This window comes from Equus quagga, chromosome 1, assembly GCF_021613505.1.
Source record: "Equus quagga isolate Etosha38 chromosome 1, UCLA_HA_Equagga_1.0, whole genome shotgun sequence".
In the NCBI taxonomy this organism is placed as follows: Eukaryota; Metazoa; Chordata; class Mammalia; order Perissodactyla; family Equidae; genus Equus; species Equus quagga.
In genome coordinates, this window is record NC_060267.1 from 72,474,075 (window position 1) to 72,494,486 (window position 20,412).

A 20,412-nucleotide genomic window follows, 5' to 3' on the forward strand; every position below is an offset into this window, starting at 1 on the left:
CCTTCATTGGAGTGGCCCCAGATGAAGAAACGCCTCAGCCACCGTGCCTACAAGAAGAGAGCCACTCTTCCTACGAGCGGCCTCATTCTAGGATGAGTTTGCTCCAGGCCACCTAACTGAACGCTCACCTTCAGACTTCCAAATGGCACTTCCACTGTCCCATTACCTACGTCATCACAAACAACACTTCTGCGCAGCATAAAATGAAGATGCAGTCAAAAAAGCAAGAGTAATCTTTATTCCTTGAAAACACATTTGTAAAAATGTATTAATGAGATTGAAAGATTCAGAACATTTATTTGTATGCAGCACATACACCGAGGATCAAAACATCTGCTAAAATGGAATACACCTGTAAACAAGTATCTCGGGCGGAGTCTAGAGGGGATCGGCTCCACTGAGCGGGCGTGCAGCCGACTCCCTCCTTCTGGGTAGATTTTTGTGGGAACAAAAAAAAAGATCAGATTTGAGCAATAAAATCTCTCAAGGGATGTCAATACATTTGTTTTAAAGGCTTAAAAGCATCAGATTACATATATAAAAATGGCGCAAGAATTGATTTCACAAAAAGACTAATGAAAAATATCTCAGTTCTATCTATGGATAGAAAAAATGTTTGACTTGAGGCTTGAAATAGGAACAAATAAATATTTTGGTACGAGTTCTACCCTAAAAGAAAACCTAATGATTTCTGGTTCTACAAATAGACTGTGCAATACCCATCCTATCTGATTCTACAGAATGCTTTGGCACACCTTCATTAAAATCTGACATGCTTTAACTTGAACCATAAATGCATCTTGGATGGCGTGTTGCTTTTTAAAAGAGTAAAGTCTAAGGTAAAAACCAACTCTCCAATTCTACGAATCCCGACAGTGTGTATTCATCATTACGTCTTCAGAAATCAAGCCAGGTAGCAGCACCAATCATTACGACGTTAAAAAATTATTCTTGTACTTGAGCAGCAAATTCTAACAAAATGGATGCTATGCAATTCATGATTAGTAAAATCTCTAAAATTCAAAGTGGCTAAACTGCTTTAAGATATGAAATTCAAAGTCTCCCTGTGTTTATATAACATCTAACAAGTTATATGCTTTATTTAGCTTCTGAAAGCGGTAACCCTGTTAGTGAAGGGGCTACTGCAGTTTCCTACAAGATATTTAGTTTGAATGTTACGTCCTCAGCCAAAAAATATTAAATTTTAATAAGTCACAGAATTTTAGAGCTGGAAAGGACTTTGTCCATCATTTAGTCCAAGCCAATCTTTTCAGATGGGGGAAATGGGGCCAACAAGGGGAAACGGCTTGTCTAAGATCATACAATGGCAGAGGTTGGACCCCAGAAATCTCCATCCCCACCACTGGATTATAGGGTATTCTATGCAGAGCTGTCTCCCCAAGTTTTTCTGGTTTTATTTGGTCCCACTCATTAAATAACAAAGAAATATCAGGTACATAGCAATATGATAAACATAGACTTTTACTCCAATCTTAAGGTGAGAATATCAAAATTATTCCTGAGCCTTTAACTACCTTCATTTTATTGAGAATGCAGTCAACAGTAAATTATGACTAGCTATTGTGGTTATTTTCAAATATTTACAAGGACACTGAAAACACCTTCCAGAACTATTTCTTAAAGACACTTTTACAAACACATCCATGTGATGCCAAGACACTTTTCATGGGATGTAAGGAAACTATGGTGGTGAATGGAAGTGAGATGCTTCAGTCTCTCAAAGTGCAGTCATGAGTTTATCTCGATACATCGCACTCTGCATTCCTCCTAAGTTCTTCTGGTTCTGGTCGTGGACATAATCGAAATGGCTGTCATCTCCACTGGCCGACGCTTTCCAATGCGGCCTGTCATCCTGAAAGGATGGCCTGTTTTGTTTGCAGAGTGAATGGTTAGTGGGGGAATGGAAGACAATTCAGAAATGTGAGTGAAACAACACAAGCAGGAAAGGAGTAGGCGGGGAAAACCATGGACCACATAAATGGGGATGGGTTACAAACAGAAATGAATGGATTTTTCTACTTTAAAAGTACTTTTAAAATTCAGAGGCAGGTGATCCATCAACTTTCAAGTGGAGAAAAGCTCTGTCTATGGCTATACCATCATCGCTCAAAGGGTGTCTGATGATCAAGTCAGAATGGGGAATGTTAGGGGGCTGGCCCCATGGCCGAGTGGTTAAGTTCATGTGCTCCAATTCAGGGGCCCAGGGTTTCGCCAGTTTGAATCCTGGGCGCGGACATGGCACTGCTCATCAAGCCATGCTGAGGTGGCATCCCACCTGCCATAATTAGAAGGACCCACAACGAAAAAAAAATACACACAACTATGTACCTGGGGGTCTTTGGAGAGAAAAAGGAAAAATAAAATCTTAAAAAAAAAAAAAAAGAATGGGGAACGCTAAAAGCCAGGTGCAGAGGACAAAGGTTCCCCTACTATGGCAACTTCTCGGGGCTGCCGGCATACTAGGGGACACCCTGAATGCCTTATGCAGCATTTGCCCAAAGTCTTGGACCAATGGACTCTCTTGTCCTGGGGTACCTCCAGCAGCGCTTCCCTAACTCTGGAGAGCCTGATAAAACACAAAATGCTGGGCCACCGCCAGAGATGCTCAGCCAGTAGGTCTGGGGATGGGGCCCAGAATCTGCACCAACAGCCAGGTGGGGCTGATGCTCCCGGGGAGCAGGGCCACCCGAGAGAAGCACCACTCCAGCCTTCCTCAGAACTCCCACCACGAAATGCTGCACTAGATCTGCCTCCGAAGAAAACTAATACGATAAAACAGGCAACAAGAAGCGTTAAACTTTGGATAAATTTATAGAAATCTCTTCTGTTTCACAAGTCTGGAAAATAAACTGCCTTCGCAATACGGAAACATGTAGAATTATTACTTCGCTAGTCTACCTTGCTTTAAAAAGTTACACGAATGCCACGTGTTTATGATAAAACTGCACTGTTGTCCCACAGGATCGCCAACAAACTCATCGCTCTGCTTTGCCTTGCTCTGAATGGACTGATTTCCATCACTCCATTCTCCGGACTTCCTCAAGAAGGCAGGCTCGCAACCTCCCCAAGAAATAACTTTATACAAATGGAATTCACCAACCATGTTTCTGAAAGAGCTTCACACCGAGCGCCAATTAAGACGGACCTAAATTTAAATCTTAAAAGGAACGTCTGCCTTTACAAAGCTGGCCTTAAAAAACTCGCAAGCCTCACTATAAACGCAACAAGGCAGGTGCCGGTGTACTGAGGAAGGATTCTGGCAGATTAGGGCAGAGGAGTAAACACCGCCCATCCTCGTTGTAAGTAAGTTTTATCGTCTTCACTTGTCTCTGGTCTGTGGCTGCTTTCAAGCTACAATGGCAGAGACCACAACGTGAAAATACTGACTATCTGGCCCTTTACAGAAAACATTTACTGAGCCCCGGGTTTAGAAAAACATCCACTGCCACAAAGAACAAGTCGCCACCCCATCCCTGAAAAAAAGCCTTTCAAAAAACCCACAACAAAAATCCCCAAGTGTTAGTCACATTTTTAGCAAATGAATTCTCAGGACAGGAAAACGTTACTTAGAAGGTTTAAGTAACATTTCAAACATAAAACCAAACCAAAAATATCTGAGGTTAGAATGACTTAAAAAAAAAACCCCAAAACAAAAAAAAAAGCCACCCAATTCATTTTTATTTCATAAAGCGTAGCTGTCGTAAACCCAGACTCAGGGCTGGCTTCTTTTGCTTTGCAAATCATTAATCCTGCCACAACAAGGCAACATGTAACAGTTGTCTCTGATGCAGATTTTCAGTAAATAACTCAGTAGGATTTGCGCTTTTCCAGTGCAAGCACAGCACTTACCTGACGTTTGGAGAGTGAGGGTGCCACCGAGGCTGGCCGGGGAGGATGTTAGCATGGTACTGAGGCTAGAAATAAAACACCAGACTCGATTATTTGGCGACCTTTTGATTTCAATGGTCTTCATTTACTTTCTCTTTTCCTGGCATCCACCTGAGGGCCAAGGGGCCGTGAATGGAAAGGCTCGAACTCGACTCTGGCTGGGGGAGCCGCTGGTTCCCAGGACGACCACGTTTCCCCATGACAAAGGCTAGGGGACTGGGAAGGTGCCCTCGGAAGACAGGGGAAAGCAGCTGCCTCGGGGGATCCCAAGAACACCCAGCACGGGAAATATTCACCTCTCCCAAGGGAACAGACGGAAGGTGCCAGAAAGATGGGGAGGATGGCCAGCAATTTCTTCCTTCAGAAACTATTTGTCATTGCTGAAAACGACGACAACCGTGTGTAACAGCTATGTCTGCACAGACAAGGGCTGGCGGGAGCCACCAAGGCAGCAGGGTGGGGAGTGGCCTCTTTCTTTCTCTCTTGTTTCAGCAATAAAAATGATTTTCTAAAATGTGATCCGCAACAAAATACCCCCAAGCCCTCCAGAGCACTTACTATCACGATAAAACAGAAGGAAGGAATTGGACCATTTTAAGATGAGAAAATAGATCCGGACTGGTGACTCACAAAATGACCAGGGCTGGCGGAGAGGAGACGGGCCGGGCCGGTGCCGGGCTGCCGATCCGCTTCTGGCCTGCAGAGGGCAGCCGGCCTGGACACGGCCAGGAGCTCCGAGGCTTCTCAAGACTCAACTTTCTACAGGGAGGAGGAGGCCCTCCTGACATTTAAGTCACTACGCTCTTGCCACCGTTACTCTTTTAATTCCGTCTTCCCCTCCTTCTCCCTCCACTGCTGCTTCGGTTAATAAGCAGAAGCCCACTGTCTGTTATGGAAAGTGTTCAGCAACTCAGTTCATTCACTTTTCATGGAGCTGAGATGCCTCCCCACCTATTCTGTATTCCAGGGCCCTCTCTCCCTCAAAGATGCCTGTCAGCAAGCTAAGTCTGCAGCCCCCAAAAGGACATGCTCCAGGAAAAAGGAATATGGAGAGAACATCTCAGAAGCAGAATGTGAGAGCCGACCAGGGCTTTAGAATCTCTCGGACGCAGTCTCTTCACATCTCCCTCTCTTAGGGGATCCAGAAACCCAGAGAGTTTAGATGATTTGCCCAAAGCCAAAGTGCTTCAGGTGTTTTGGTCACACAGCCAGGCCCAAAATGAGGTCCCACCAACCAGATCTTCAACAAAAGAGAAACCCATGGAATATAAATGGGCCTTCTATTCTACTCCCCGTCTTCAAACACAACCAAGTTAGCTTCACTAGGAGGGGTGAGTACCTTATCCATAAAGACCTGGAAGGAGGAGATTCCAGAACCTTCCTTGGTCTCCTTTGGTAATGTACTCACACTCTAAAGTTGTCAAGGAGTATTTGTTTAATATTAACCTAGATGGTTCTCAATCAGAGCAGTCATCCCCGCCCTCCCCCTCCCCCGGGACAAATGAAATATGTACGTACATTTTTGCTTGTCACAATGACTAGAGAGTTACCTTTAACTATAGGGCAGAGAAGAGGGAAGCTAAATGTCCTGTAAGTCCAGGGACAGTCCCAAACAATGAGGAACTGTCCCTCCGCAAATGCCAGTCGTGTCCTCCTCGAGAACACAGCAATCTATCCTCTGCGGTTCGCTAACCTGGCCTAGCTCAGAAGACGACAAATGCTGTAATACCATCCTCCTGAAAACCTTCCTCGGCACTCAGATGCTTATCAGGCCACTGCTCAGAACGTTCTCTTCCCGGTCAACTGACTCCCAAGCCCTGACAGAGCGACCCAGGACCTCTAAGACTCGCAAGGCGCAGAGCGAGGGGTCGCCAAAGATGTTGAGAAGGTCTAGGTACCAGCCTCCCCAGATCTGATTTCAACAAACAATTGCCCTGACGTCCACTCTGAGCAAAGAACGCGCAGAGAGAGCACCCCCACGAGGCTGGCGGCGAGGGCACAGGCACAGCCCGAGCCGGGACTGCCTGGCTTGCTTGCTTTATTTCTCTCCTTCGAGCAGAACCACTCATCAACAACTCTTGCCTTCCCCCACAACATTCCAGCCACTCTGACCTGAAAATCCCGCAAAAACGAAAAAACCAATCGGTGAATAAGAAGACTCAAGAAGCTAAAGAAGGCAAGGAGATCAGGAAATCTGGCCCTTCCCCTACCAGCTGCAAAGCACGCTTTACACGTTACTCCTTAAAACTCGGAAGTCACGTCCAGGTTCTGCATGTTGGCAACAAGATTTCAACGTGTGGAAGAAAACACAAAATTCTCCTGAAACATAATTTGGAGTCCTTGTAAAGACAACGTACGTTGGGTCTCCTACCCCCATTAATCTCTATGGTAACAAAAGATCAAGAAAGAGACTCAACAGAATAAGGCTCCAAAGTGAACTCAGTATGGAGTAGCTTCGTTCCTTGTGACATTCAAAACCAGACTGGTGACAGGGCACAGAAACCCGGGAGAGTAGTACCCGTTGGACATTCACATCTGCCCAGGATAAGAAAGCTGGCCCGATCTGGAGGTCACTGGGCACGGATGCTGCCTCTAAGCACAAACAAATGACAACCTGCGAAGCCAGGTTGGCATCATCAACCCAGGGCGCCCGCCTGGCTGCTCATCAGAACCTTCAGGAGCTCGGAAGCTCTCTGATACCCAGATCCCACCCCTAGAGTTTCTGATTCAGTCAATCCAGGGAGAGGCCCAAGCACTGGTTATTTTCTTAAAGCTTTCTAGACGGTTGCAATGTGCAGTAGGGTTGAGGTGAGTAGGGCGCGGGGGACTCGCAATCAAGAGGGTGAAGAAGGCTAGGGAGGAGACGGCTTCTAAGTGTGGTCTGAAGGATATTTCAGTGTACAGATAGAAAGGAGGCAAAGGAATCCCAGGCATGGGCAAAGGAACAGCGGGAAGAAATTATGGGGCAACGATCACATAATTCTCTGAGAGCTGAACATGTGATGTGTGATGAAGACTGGGAGAAGATAAATGCAGAAAAGCGAGCTGGAGCCAGGTTGTGGAAGGCTATGAATGGCCCATGAGCGCTGCCCACGGGTACTGGTGGGTGGGCAGGGGCTGTGGGCTCTGGTTGGCCATCCTGTGCAACAGCAGAACGCCAGCCATGGAAACATATCTATGCTCCGTCTGCAGGCAACAGCCCTAGCACAATGCCATACATAGTAAGTTCTGGAAACAACTGCTCCACTGATGTTAATAGGTGCACCACCACCAAAAAAAAAAAGTGGGGAAGAAGAAGGCGAGAGGCTAGCTTTTTTTTTTTATGGGGGCAGGGCTGTCCAATAACCAAATGATTCTTGGAAACATGGGATTTTAAAAAATAAAACATACGTCTTGCAGGATTTTTCAGTACTTTTGACACCCCAGGGGGAAATGTAAGATCTCAGAAGGGGAACGAAGGATGCAATTGTTTCCTGAATATATGACTAAGACATCCTTTCCTGGAGGCACATCACAAGGGACTCATGTTCCCTGGGCCAAGAACACACTTTGATAAAAAACAGCCTCACTTGAGTGTTCCTAAGAGATTGTGTTTGACCACCCAGAAACTCAGTCATATGTCTCTGCCGCTTGCTAGTCGACAAGGGTGAGAAAAACAGGCAGCTCAGATGACCAAGAGGAAGCAGGGGTCATGTGGAAGGGCTCTCCTCTCACTGTTTTCTCAGAAAAGACATATATTGTTATTTCTTCAAAATCTGATTATAAGCATAAAGGCTGTTCAATGTGGGAAATTTAGAAACTTTGAGAAGTATTACATGAAAACCTTTAAAAGCAATTTCTCACCTGGTAATTATGGACTTCAGGATTTGGTTTAGAGCTGAAAAAGAAAAGAAAAATCGTAATGTAACAGGTTGTAAAGTGACATTATTACTAATTTATTTAACAATCATAAACGAATGCTAAGCATTACCTACTCTGTCAGGGACTTTCATGAATATGATTTCTTTTTGATTATTAGCTGCTTAAATGAACCTATAACCGGGGAAATCAAACAGCAACTTTCATTCGTCACTTTAGAGCTCACAACTACAAACACGTAGGTCACACTTCAGAATCCTGCTTGTGACGCCACGTTTTGGTGACAAAAAGGAAGTCCTTTTAGTTGGGCAAACCGAGTAATTTTAGCTCCCATTCCAGGCCTGCCCTGGCCTTGCGGGGTGGCCCACAGCACCACGCAGCTCCCACGATGCTCAGACCTTTACCCAGCTGGAGGGAGAGCCGCTGGCCACTGCTGAACATCGACCACTATGTGACCCACTGCTAGCCACCATACTGCCATGATTGGGCCACCACTCTGGAATGCTCACTCCATACAAGGCTCTGACCTGGGAACTTCACATCTGTTATTATTTAATCCACATGGCAAAGCTATGAGGTCAATAAACGTTACCACCTCATTTTACAGATAAAGGAATGGTTGCCTAACAGAGAAGTTAGGAAACCCGCTCGGGGTCAGCTGCCTAGTCAAAGGCAGACTCGGACCTGGAACCGAAATCTGCTCAATGCTGAAGCCTATACTCTTTCCTCGAAGCCAAGCTGGCTCTCCGAGGGCCCGAGAAAAGCTTCAGGGTTCCTCATGCACGATCCTATTTTGACGGACTCTTGAGTATAACTACTCTGGTAAAAAAAAATATATATATATATAAATATATATATATATATGGGCGGAGGAGGTTGGTGTAAAACGCAATGTGTTTAATATGCGAGCTTGGCATCTGTCAGAAAAAACCACAAACAAACACGGCACAATCACTGGGCTACGTTGCTAGGGCGGTGTGCTGGAGATCAAGGTTTACTGCTGCTCCCACAATGAGAGGGACACATATCATTGTTATGAGTGTCGCTTGGGGTTTGAATGGCTCTGTGTTCCAGTTTTTAGAGAGGGCCAGTGCACAGAGCCAGGCTCCGGGCCAGCTGCACCTCTGGCTGGATGTCATCAGGAAGATAAAGTGTTCTGCAAGGGGCTGTTTTCTAGTATCACCTCTGCAGCCCAGGGCACGATTTCATCCCGGCTCCCAACACAAGCCCACTCACCCCAGGATCCCACAGGCTGCAAAGAGCAACTGAACAGCTGCCAACAGCTGTTATTAGCTCATTTGTTCCTAAAGCGTATATTTGCTAGGTTGTTTTTTTTTTTTGGTGGAGATTTTTTTTTTTAGTTTGTTTTAGTTCCCAATATATATAATCTCTACTAGATGCTAAGAGGAAAATGTAATTTTATTAGGGAAAATCAAACAAAACAATCACTTTCTTAGGGCACAAAGGAAAGAAATGTTGTAACTCACAAGCCCCTGAGAATTGAAAGCACGACAGGCTGACAGGCGGAGAAAGGTGCAAATACCTTTAGCTCCCCGCTTGCAAGGCACCTTAGAAACAGGCCTCAAACAACCCGGATGGGAACGCTGCAACCTCCTCCCACCCTCGGGGGCAGGGCATGATGTGCAGCAGTTCAACAGGACCCCCGAGTCCCTTCATTAGGTGCTGAGAACTGAACACAGACACAAGGGTCAGACGCTAGACCCCCAGCAGAACGGCGCTGCAGGTTGAGTCTGGAATCACACTCGAGGCTGAGCTTCCGGCTGTGTGACAGAAGGAGCCAGGGAGGTTCTCTAGAACCTTGGGGTCCTGGAAGGTGCCCTGGGGCTACCAGGGGGTGAGGGACAGATGAGCGGCAGGTGCCAGCCCCTCCCTCCCCCCTCATCCAGAGTGGCTTCACTTTTCTCTGTTCTCTATGCTGGGCTTCTATGTCAGGTTTCTTCTGGTGGGTGAAAATCAGAGGCCAAAAAAGTCTGAAAAGACACTGACCTAGCCCAAGCTCGTGTTTTCAAAAGAGAAAAAGGGGACCCCTTTGGGTTAGAGCAAAGCTGGGGCTGGGCGAGAGGCCTCTTGATCCCTGGTCAGTGCTCTCATCACTGACCAGTGCATCGGCTCCCCGCTCCACCACGTGCCACGCTCTGCCAACTGCCGAGAGCACACAGCGTGGCTAAGCTTTGCTGATCTCAAAGACCTGGGGAGGGGCCCAGCAGCCCGAGACCTGTGCCTGGGATGACCGAGAGGCTAACTAAACTGGGCTACTGGTCAGCGGCTGGAGCTTGGACGCACAGGCTGAAGCAAGTAGAGTCTGTGACTCTCCAGCATGATGGGCTGTCCTCCTAACAAGTCAAAACTCACGGAAAAGAACAGCTGTCTCAGAGGGAGAAAAAGAGGTCCATGCCGGGTAGGATGGCGGTTCTCATGTGAGCCACACACTAGAATCACCTGGCTGCTTTAAAAATCACAGGTGCCTGGGCACTACCCCAGAGATTCAATTAGCCTGGGGTGTCTGGGCCTGGCTGGGGCATGGGGAGGGGGCAGGTCAAAGCTCACCAGATGATTCCAATGTATGGGAAAGATCACCAACACCTGTGCCAGGGAAGGGGCTGGCAAATCACGCCCCATGGGCCAAAGCTGGCCCACCTGCATTTGCAAGCAAAGTTTTACAGGAACACAGTCGTGTTCATTCACTGGCATATTGTCTCTGGCTGCTTTCATGCTCCAACCACAGAGCTGAGCAATTGTGAGAGAGAGCAGAGCCTGCGAAGTCTAAAACATTTCCTCTCTGGCGCATGACAGAAAAAGTTTGCCGACACCTGTGCTGGAGTTTCAGTTTTGTGACGAGTTCTTTCTCCTGCAGGAATTTCAGTAAAGGTGTTTCATTGAGGTCTTCCACGTTCCATGACTACAGCACCCGCACGTCACTGAGTGAATCCGGCATTTGCTCTCGTGGAGCTTTTGCGCAAGAGCACAGCCCTGCTTTCCCATCACCGCCACAATGCCATTAGCATAGGGCGCTGCACACATTCCTAGCACCTTTATCACCCACTGTTACAGTAAACAAAGCACAGAGCTACTCAAACAAAGCAGTTGTGTTTTCCAAAAAAACACTCTCTTGGAACATTCTATTGTGTACTTATTGAAAGCCAGGAGGATGGTAAAGCCAGGCGTTAGGAAAAAGAAAAAAAAAGAATCAGGTGACTCATTCTGTGATTTAATCGTATTAAGGAAAAAGTCAACACTGCAAATAAATACAATAATTAGACAGGAGAGCTGTACCCCAGAGACTGGGGGCACTTACCAGAGCTGAGCCGCTATCACTGGGTTGCTCGCTTTAAAGGAAAAACAGAGAGATACGACATCTTAGAGAGCTCTGTCACTTTTATCATGTGATGACAATGACCAGGAAAGAGATCTCTGTGATCTGAGCAGTCCCAACCCCGGGAGGCAGAATCTTCATCTTGGTTACTATCTCCTTTCCAGAGGAAAAGTAAATCGCCTTTCCTCTGCGCCCTGCCCCCCAGTCCCCTCACCGAGCGTGTTCCCGGGGCCAGGCACTGTAGGATGAAGAGACAAGACAGTCCTGACACGGACAGAGACAGGCGGGGGTGTCAAACAGAAAACAGCATCAGGCGAGAAAGGCTGAAATACAAGCGTGAATCTGTACTGAGCAGTTCAGGGCAGATGCCTCTGACAGGGGCAGGGGCGAGTTGGAGGAGGCCATGCAGAGAGGTGGGCTTATTTATCTAGACCCTGCTTCATTTTAAAAAGGATGCCTGGCATGGAAAATCATTAAAAGCTTCTCAATGATGCCGTAACTCTGGCTGGGGAAAACGGCACTAAAATAAAGGAGGAAAAGAGAATGGAGGCCAGGCAGGAAAGGAGAAGAGAAAGAATCACAGAATCTTTAAAGGCTGGCAGAGCTCTAAAGCCATCTCATGGGGTCAAGCCACAGGACACCCCCTCCTCTCTGCAGTAGCCACACCAAGGGGTCCCCCCCTTTGTGCCCACACACACCTCCAGGGACTGGGAGCTCATTACAGTGCTAACTTTGGACAGCCCCACTAGAAAGTTCTTCCTTACTCTGGGGTGTTCCTGGACAACTGTGACTCTATCTGCTACGTGCACAAGCATAACGCTCGTCAGGGAGGTTAACACAGCCCTTGGGACAGAGAGTTCTCATCCTCTCGTCCCCGGCCCCATCACTGTCACTCCCAGTTCCTGCAATCAATCACCCGACACCCACTGGGCACCCTTCTCTGGGCACGCCCCCATCCTCTCACCCTCTGGTCTTTCTTGAAGGCCAGGCCACATTTCCTGGGCTCTGGGTATTTTTTTCTCCACTAAAGCAGCCCAGAAAGACTTTAGAGAATTTCTGGCTGCCAGGCGATTGCACCATTGGTTCAAAAAGGAAGGAAACAGTGGAGAACACAAGGTTTAAGATTCTAGAAGGAGAAGTATAGGTGTCAGGTCCCACAAAGGCCCACTAAGTCCTGAGTCATACAAGAAAAACGTGGAATGGCCACTACATGTAAACACTCTATAGGAAGGGGTGAGGCGGGCTGAGAAGGCAGAGGCCCTGCTATAAAAATGTACATGGAAGGCTGGCCCAGTGGCCCAGCAGTTAAGTGTGCACATTCTGCTTCAGTGGCCCAGGGTTCACCGGTTGGGATCCTGGGTGCGGACATGGCACTGCTTGGTAAGCCATGCTGTGGCAGCATCTCACATATAAAGTACAGGAAGATGGGCACGGATGTTAGCTTAGGGCCAGCCTTCCTCAGCAAAAAGAGGAGGATTGGCAGCAGTTAGCCCAGGGCTAATCTTCCTAAAAAAAAAAAAAACAAAAAAAAAACAAAAAAAGCACACAATTTAGTGCTAAACTAGGTGTCCCGAATGGAGGAGCAATCAAGTGTGGCCAAGGAGACTTAGAGAGATGGGATTCGAGGCTGGGTTAAAACAGAAACGAGCCCGGTTTCCTCATTTACTGATTGAACCGGTACTGGGTACCAGGCCTCAAATAGGTGTGAGGCCACAGTAGTAAATGACAGACGTGGCTCAGAGTTCTGGGAAGTGGGGGAGGGGCAGACATCCTAGGGCCTGGCTAACCTAAAGGGCAGGACGTGTCTGGACTGACCGTGGGATCCGAGTCCAGTATTTAAAAGTTCTGGATCAGCTCTGACGCGGTCAGAATTCTGGTTAGCACGAGACTGATGTCCCCACTTCAAATTGCAAGATGGAGGAGAGAAGGGACTGTTTTTTTCCCTCCAAGACCCAGTATAATCTTCCATTACAAGAAATGTGTTTACCTATGATATTCCTGAGGTCTCAGGTGCCAAAGAAGTGAAGAGGCGCAGGAAGAGAAATATGGAAAAGGGGAAGAAGAAAATGAACGCATCCAGTGGGAAAGATGTCTGGACGGCAGAAGTGGCCTGAATCCGTCAAGAGAATCCCACTGAGGTTTTGTCAAAAGTTTTGGAATGTCAGAGCAGAATGATAGAAAGTTCCTTCAAAATCTGCTTTACCAAGCTTCTTGGGGCTTAACCAACTACACCATAATGTAAAATTCCAAGGCAGAACGGAGAACACACCACCTTTGAATGTCGAATGTCTCCGGGATGGATAGCGTTTACTGGGCTTCCTCTCAAAGGTGCTGGTTCTTCGTAACCTGGCGCCATGTGTAGCTTGATATTCTGTTCGCCCACTGGAAAGTAAACATTTTAATGCACGCTACCCATATCAGAGGGTCAGTACATTATACACACTTAGAAGTGAACTTTTCAAGAGCTCCAATGTAAATTTCAACTTACCTTGAACTCGTTTGGTAAAGACATGCACTAGATTTAGCCTTCCATTGGAAATACAATCACCGTTGCCCAGCCTAGGCTGCATTATAGGGGCAGATTATTTCCACCAAAGGACAAAACCCGCAATTTAGGTACCAGCCACTCAGCTGCACAAATGAAGCCGGGCCGAGTACTGACTAAGAGAACATTGATTTGCACATAAAATAACCTTTCACGAAACAGACGACCTAGACATTTAACTCCTTTCAAAGACTGTTGTCAATGACCACTTCACTAAACCTTGGCTTTCCTTGCTCTGTCAAGGGAAACATTACTTCTTTCGCCGAAGCTTTCTGGGTTTCAACCAAAGCGACGCCTGGCTGCAGCCTCCAGGAAGTAGGCTGTTTTGGTCTGATCTCTTACTGCTTCATTCCAGCTGCCCTCAGTGTATGATTTACTGGCTGGAAGGAGCCACTTGCCACCTGCTCTAAGTGCCTCCAAAGGGCAACCTCGTCTCCAAACTCCCCTTCTTATGCTTCTCTTCAAAGAGCATTAGGGAGCCTGGCCTGGGCCAACTCCTGAGGGAGTTTCCTCCCAGGATGGAAAAGCCTACCTTGGCAACCACCCAGCAGCCCTTCCCTCCTCCCTTCAGCTGGAGCAGACATCAGCATGCCTCGCGACGTCTCCGCTAACCTTTGCAGTTCTGACATTTTCCATCCTCCACAGAACCCCGTGAGTCGATCCTTTCTCAAAAAAGGGCTTGGTCCCCCCCCCCCCCCCCCCCCCCCACCACAGCATTTAAAAATACAATCAAACAAAATAATTCTTTAAACACAAGAGCACATCCATTTCTTTGCACGGTAGAGAAATTTGAAATGAGCAAATCTTCTGGCATTTTAAACAGAGTTCAAGGACATGCTATGTGTGGGCAGAGGTTATGAAACGGTGTGAAGTTTTGGATCTTGTAATAGCGATTCTCAGATCTGTAAATGTGCCTCAGAAATAGACCATGGGAACGCATTCAAAATGCACATTCCCAGGCCTTATTCATACAGGCACACGTGCCCATCCATGGATTCTGATTACAAATGTCTTAGAAGAGGTCATAAACAACAAACACCCAGGAACTTTGAGTGCATTTTGAGACACACAGTCTTAGAATCATAAGCAAAAAAAAAAAAAATCAGAATATAGTCTCTATTTCTTCAGGGCCTTTCAGGTTCGACCCTTTGCAGAGCCTACTCTGGGTCACCTGCACACACACTGACATTTGCTCTCATTCTTAATCATCACCAAATTTCTGAACGTTGGCATGTAAAAGGCAACAGAGTAATAGTTAGAAATCTAAGAACCACAGTGTCTGCAGTTGAATCTCGGCCCTACCACTTACTGGCTGTGTGTGACTTCGGGCAGATTATGTAACCCCTTGGCCCTAGTTTCCTGATCTGTAAAATGGGGATAATAAGAGGACCTAGTTTATTAAGGCTGCCATGAGGATGAAGAGTTGGTACGTGAAAGGTTCTAGTGCCGTGCGGCCGACAGAACTTTCCACAACGATACTTATATTGTCTGCACTGCCCAACACAGCAGCCACCAGCCTCATGTGCGCTGAGCACTTAAAGCATGGTTAGTGAGACCGAGAAATTGCATTTTAAAATTTAGTTAATATTAATTAATCTCAATAGTCCCATGTGGCTAGAATCTACTGTATTAGACAGCACAGCTCCAGCTAAATATCAGCCATTAATAATTTTGTTATTAGTAGCCCCATTTTATCGATGAGGATGTGGAGACTTAAAAAAGGCTTCAGAGACTCAACTCAAGGTCAGGTCTTAAGAAAGAAGCCAGGGACAGGATCCCTCTGGACGCAGCTCCACCACTCCATTCACAGAAAACATTGCTGCTGCCCTCCTCGGAAACACAGGATCGTGGCGGCAGCACGGCTCCTACCTGAATCTGAAGCGAGACCCCAGCCTGATGAAGTCCGATCTACTTGATTTGCTATTTCCTGGCATCCGCAGCCGGAAGAAGGCGTGGTGCTCAACGGCACACTTCCAGAGGTGCTTGCAGGTCCTGGCGCTGTCCAGCCGGAACACAAACGTGTGCTCCTGCTCCCGGCCCTTCGGGGCGAAGCACAGGGTTCTCGTTTAGATGAGCATTTGCAACATCGACGCAGGATTATTCCCCGCGAGGAGGAAAAACGGGAGCAAGGCTCACCTGATCATCATCCTCCACCACCACGAGGGTCAGTTTGCTCTTTTTAAAATCCATTTTGGTAATTTTGGGCCTGGGCAGAGAGAAAACATTTTAAAAGTACGGTCTGCAGGAAAACCATCTCTACATCAAACAGCAGTTTCCTTTCTACTTTTTAAGCTTAGATTTGCTAAAGAAATCATTCATTCATTCAAGTGTGATTATCCAGAAGTTCCATTGCCCTTGCAATACACCCGCAAATACAAGACGATGGTGTATTTTTAAAATGAATCTGGGTGTTGCAAATATCCCTCAATAATCATCCATCACATATAATTCCACCACAAAATAGGAAAAGACATTTTTAATATTAGACAAAACTAAATTACCAAAAGAATAAGCCTATTTTGTTAGCTCCTTCAAAGATTAATATGCCTGTCGGGGTCAGTCCAAGAGAATATTCACAGCCATCTCTTCCCTACAAATAAACGAAGTGACAATCGGTAGAGGGTTCTAACAGGTCGTCACAGAGCAGAATGCAAAACAGTTCCCTTACCACGTTACTTTGTTCGCACACAGTTTACACATTTTTCAGTCACAGCGAAACCCAGTTACGTAAACGCACACGGTTCTTACCCTGACAACGTGCATGTCTACCCCATACATTTCCAGCCACTTCGCTTTATTCAGATAGGAGAGTTCCGCCTGGGCAGGGCTCTTTCCCCTTCGAAAAACCAACGGAGACACATGTGAACTGCAGCTCGTCCACCCACAGAATTCTGAGGGGCACAGCCACACCAAGGGATGCTACACAGTGGTGAAAGGAGCAAGGGACACGGATTTATATTAAAACCACAAGACCCCCAAGAACAGACTGTTAACTGGATAGAAAGAGGACGGAGCAGGGCTTATTATATGAACACGTGAGGAAATAGAACAATTTTTTGGTGTGTAGAAATGTGTATGTATGTGCAAAGGAAAAAGGCTGGAAGGATGCACCACTGACTGCTAACAATGGCTTCCTGCAGGGAGGAGTGTGTGAGTGTGAGTGTGTGTGTAGGGGGTGGGGCAAGACGATTTGACATCCACACATTTCTGTGTTGTTTGAGCGTGATACAAGAATGCGCTAACGTCACTTTCCATTTTCAAAAAAGTCATCTGTCCTTCAGAACGACCGCAAGACAACAGGAAACCATGGTAAGTGTCTGAGTCCAAGCGTGACCTGGAACAGGCAGCGTTTGGGGAAGATGGGCCAGGAGGGAGGAAAGGTGGCACTGGCAGGCCAGGCACACAACTGTGAGACTGCAGGGGGAAAGGAGGAGAAACCAAGAGATAAATCACAGGGCGGGACTTGGCTGCGGTGACCTCGTGTCCTGAAATAGCCCGCTGTACAGCACACGGTCTCAAATGTGAGTGTCCCTGTAAGGGACAACAGGGCATGTTTCTAACGGGTTTACTCGAAGTCCAGGCCATGGATAGAGACCCAGGGGTGCGGGAACGGATCGAGGTAGCGCCTTGTCGCTTCCCTTGGGAGGCCAGGATAGCAATGGCGTCCCTGGCAGCAACGAGCAAGTCAGGACCAGGCTCTGTCATTCAGAGGGAGAAGCACGAGTGTGGCTTGGTTCTTAGCGTACATCTCTGGAAAGAGATGTCGTGTGGGCCTTTGGAAAAACAGGACTGCAGCTCAGGAGAGAAGTGAAATGTCGGAGCTGCAATTTTACAGTCATCCACAGAGCAATTCTGCTGGCAGATAAAAGAGTCTGACAAATGATTACGTATTACAAAATAAATACATCAGAACGCTAGACGGTAGCATCGAGGTACCTGCACTCTTTCCATCTCTGGAAGATATCAAATTCCATCACTTCTGTCTGATTTGGAATGAACCGAAACTCAGACACAAGCTCTGGTGTGTGTTCTGGAAGCTCGCACTCCCCAAGTTCGGCTGCAAGTTTCATAAAAGGGAGGAAAACAGGAGACATTGAATGCTTTCGGTTATTGCTGCACCCCGTCCACGGGTGTTCTGCATGATTACAAAGCACAGGGCCCCCTCCTCGTGTATGACTCTCTCCTTTCAGGAGGATTTAACTCCCACTCGGTACCCACATGTACATTCAGAATCCCCCAGAATCATTCTAACGCCCTCCCCATTGGGCGATACACCATCATCTTAGTTATGACTGTCTTTCTCCCAACTATTTCTCCTACCCAGGGAGGCCTCGATTACATTTTCCCCCTGAAGCAGTAGAGCCTGAGTTTGCAATAAAAGCCAATTGCAGGGAATGAGGACCTGCCCAGAAATGTCCATTTAACAAGGCCCTCATTAAGGGTAGGTCTGAGCAGCGCTGCAGAGCTGGGGAGGACCAATCAAGAATTCGGTACATGTAGCATCTGGGAAAAAAAATCTGTCAGGAGGGAGAGGGAAGCAGTGAGGGAGTGCGGGAGGAGGGGGTGAGAGCTGCAGGAGCAACTGCAGCCACTCAGGCAGAACCTGGGAGGGAGCCCGCTGCACAGAAAGGAGGAGCAGTCACGTGAGCGGTCCCAGCAAAAAGCCCCAAGCACGCTGCCCGGTCCTGGCTCTTGTCAAGTCCCCCACAGAATGGAGGTCCTGAGGACACGGGGGGCCCCATTGCTCCAGGACACGAATGAGAAAATCCACAGTCCCTGGTCGCATCTCTGCAGCTCAGGAAGCAGACCCCAGAAGGAAAAAGAATCCTCCAGAGGTCCTCTGATATCTGGCTACACAGAGCGTGGTCCGTAGACCAAGAGCATCAGCATCAGCATCAGCTGGGAGCTTGCTCACAATGCGGAACCTCAGGCCCCACCCCAGACCCACTGAAGCAAAACCTGCCTTTTCACAAGACGCCCGGTGGCCGGTGCACACTCTGATCTACGACAGAGGTTTTCGATCTTGAGTGTGCGTCAGGATCACCTGGAGGGCTCATTAAAGCACACATCGCTGGACCCCACTCCCAAGATTCTGATTCTGTAGGTCTGGAATAAGGCCCGAGAATTTGCTTTCCTAACGAGTTCCCAGGTGCTGCTGATGTGGCTGACCCAGGGAACACGCTTTGAGAACCACGGCTTAACACAACAAATCCCACCAACTGACCAGCCAGCATATGCCTGAACACCTCCAGGGACAGCAACTCACTATGTGCCCAGGAGCCCTTTCCATCCACTTCTGCGTATCCCAATCCCAGAGCCCACCTTCCAGGAGAGGGGCTCCCGGTGGCTTGCAGTTATGAGAATTGGATAAGCCTTCTCTGTCCACATAGAGGAAGCAATAATACCAAACTCAGAAGGGTGGTGGGAGGAAGGTACCCAAGAGGGTCTGACACAGGGCAGGGACCTAGTGAATATCTCCTCACCTAGCCTCAGCCCCTCGTCTGCAACTCTGAACTGGACGGCACCCCTAAGACCACCAGGGGGGTCTGGGCCTGGGTGTGCAGCTGCTTGGTACCTTGGGCAAAGTCACAAACGAAGACTGCTCTGGAAATATTTGGCCCGAGAAAGTGAGGGCTGGGCTCCCAAGGATGAAGGCCACCACCGACCTCTGACCAAGAGGTCACCCTGAAAATAAGGAGCTCGCAACGCCAGAGGGGCAGCCTGGGAAGGGGTCTCCTTGACATGAAACACCCCTCCCCTGCACCCACGGGCCAAAGTGAGCCAGTGGAGCCCTGTGTTTACCAGTGTGTCTGGACAAGAGTGGATCAATGGTGCCACTGCCATCATCCAGAGGAGGAGGGAGAAGCCAGACAATGACAAGGCTTCCCTGAGACCAGGCGAGGGGACCGGTGTCCCTCCTCACCAGTACTGGACAACTCAGGCCTATGTGATGCCTGGCACACCCATTCTGAGGCAGCATGCCTGCCTTCCAAGAATCTGCTGGCAAAAGGACATTTCACTCGATCTACAAACCCTGCAGCCAGGGTCCTGGGTGTGGAAGGTGTAGAGACTGGCGGAAACAGCTCAGACACAGGATGGCTTCAATTCCAACTCTCTCCCATATACTGTGTGACCTGGGCAAGTCACTAACTGCTCTGGGTCTCTGACGTCATATCCATAAAATGGAAACTGTTACAAAGATGAAACAAGATCCTGGACACACAAGAAATGATTGTCCCATTCTCCCTCCTCCTTTCTTTTTCTTCTTGCCTGGATTAATTTTCAAATCTACCATCAATTTAGCTCCCTCAGGAGCATGGCCTCCACGCAGGGCGAGCGCATCACACCTCTGGAGGCACCATTCTTTCAAGGACAACCGCAGCACGACACACCTTCAAGGCTCAGGCAGGGGAGGAAACACAACCTTCACTTCACTCAAACCTCAAGAGGCGCTCTAGCGGTCTTTCTAGTCCAAGGCAAACTGGCTCCACTGTGGTTGAACTGGAAAGCAGGCTATAGCATTTACTGATGGAATGGAGAGAGGAGGAGGCATGGAGGGACAGTCTAACAAGAATTTCCCCTAGACCTCTGTGTGTCTAAGTCTTCAGCCTTTTTATTCGTACCTGACATAACGACTACATCTTAAATTACACTAATGTGGTTCCAACTCAAATGGGTAATTTCTCCAAGAAGGGCTCACAGCTGATATCCTTGTCTGCCTTGGCTCTGGGGCAAGGCTACTGGTTCTACTGGAGCTGGACTTTGT

The 20,412-nt window shown here is 47.8% G+C and overlaps 1 protein-coding gene across 8 annotated transcripts in view; it reads right to left on the reverse strand.

Moving 5' to 3' along the window:
- Window positions 1–20,412, reverse strand: part of EPB41L4B (erythrocyte membrane protein band 4.1 like 4B) — a 130,080-nt gene that overhangs the window by 56,254 nt on the left and 53,414 nt on the right. For 5 of the 8 annotated variants that reach the window (XM_046657958.1, XM_046657999.1, XM_046657975.1 and 2 more), the window contains exons 7-15: window positions 17,583–17,703; window positions 16,395–16,482; window positions 16,148–16,236; window positions 15,783–15,852; window positions 15,516–15,685; window positions 13,371–13,483; window positions 11,084–11,114; window positions 7,753–7,786; window positions 3,871–3,935 (exon numbers count right to left, since the gene is read on the reverse strand). In XM_046657958.1, coding sequence (XP_046513914.1) covers window positions 3,871–3,935; window positions 7,753–7,786; window positions 11,084–11,114; window positions 13,371–13,483; window positions 15,516–15,685; window positions 15,783–15,852; window positions 16,148–16,236; window positions 16,395–16,482; window positions 17,583–17,703 — 781 coding nt within the window. The remainder of the gene's footprint in view (window positions 1–3,870; window positions 3,936–7,752; window positions 7,787–11,083; window positions 11,115–13,370; window positions 13,484–15,515; window positions 15,686–15,782; window positions 15,853–16,147; window positions 16,237–16,394; window positions 16,483–17,582; window positions 17,704–20,412) is intronic. The other 3 variants (XM_046657966.1, XM_046657991.1, XM_046657948.1) reach the window with 1 other exon arrangement.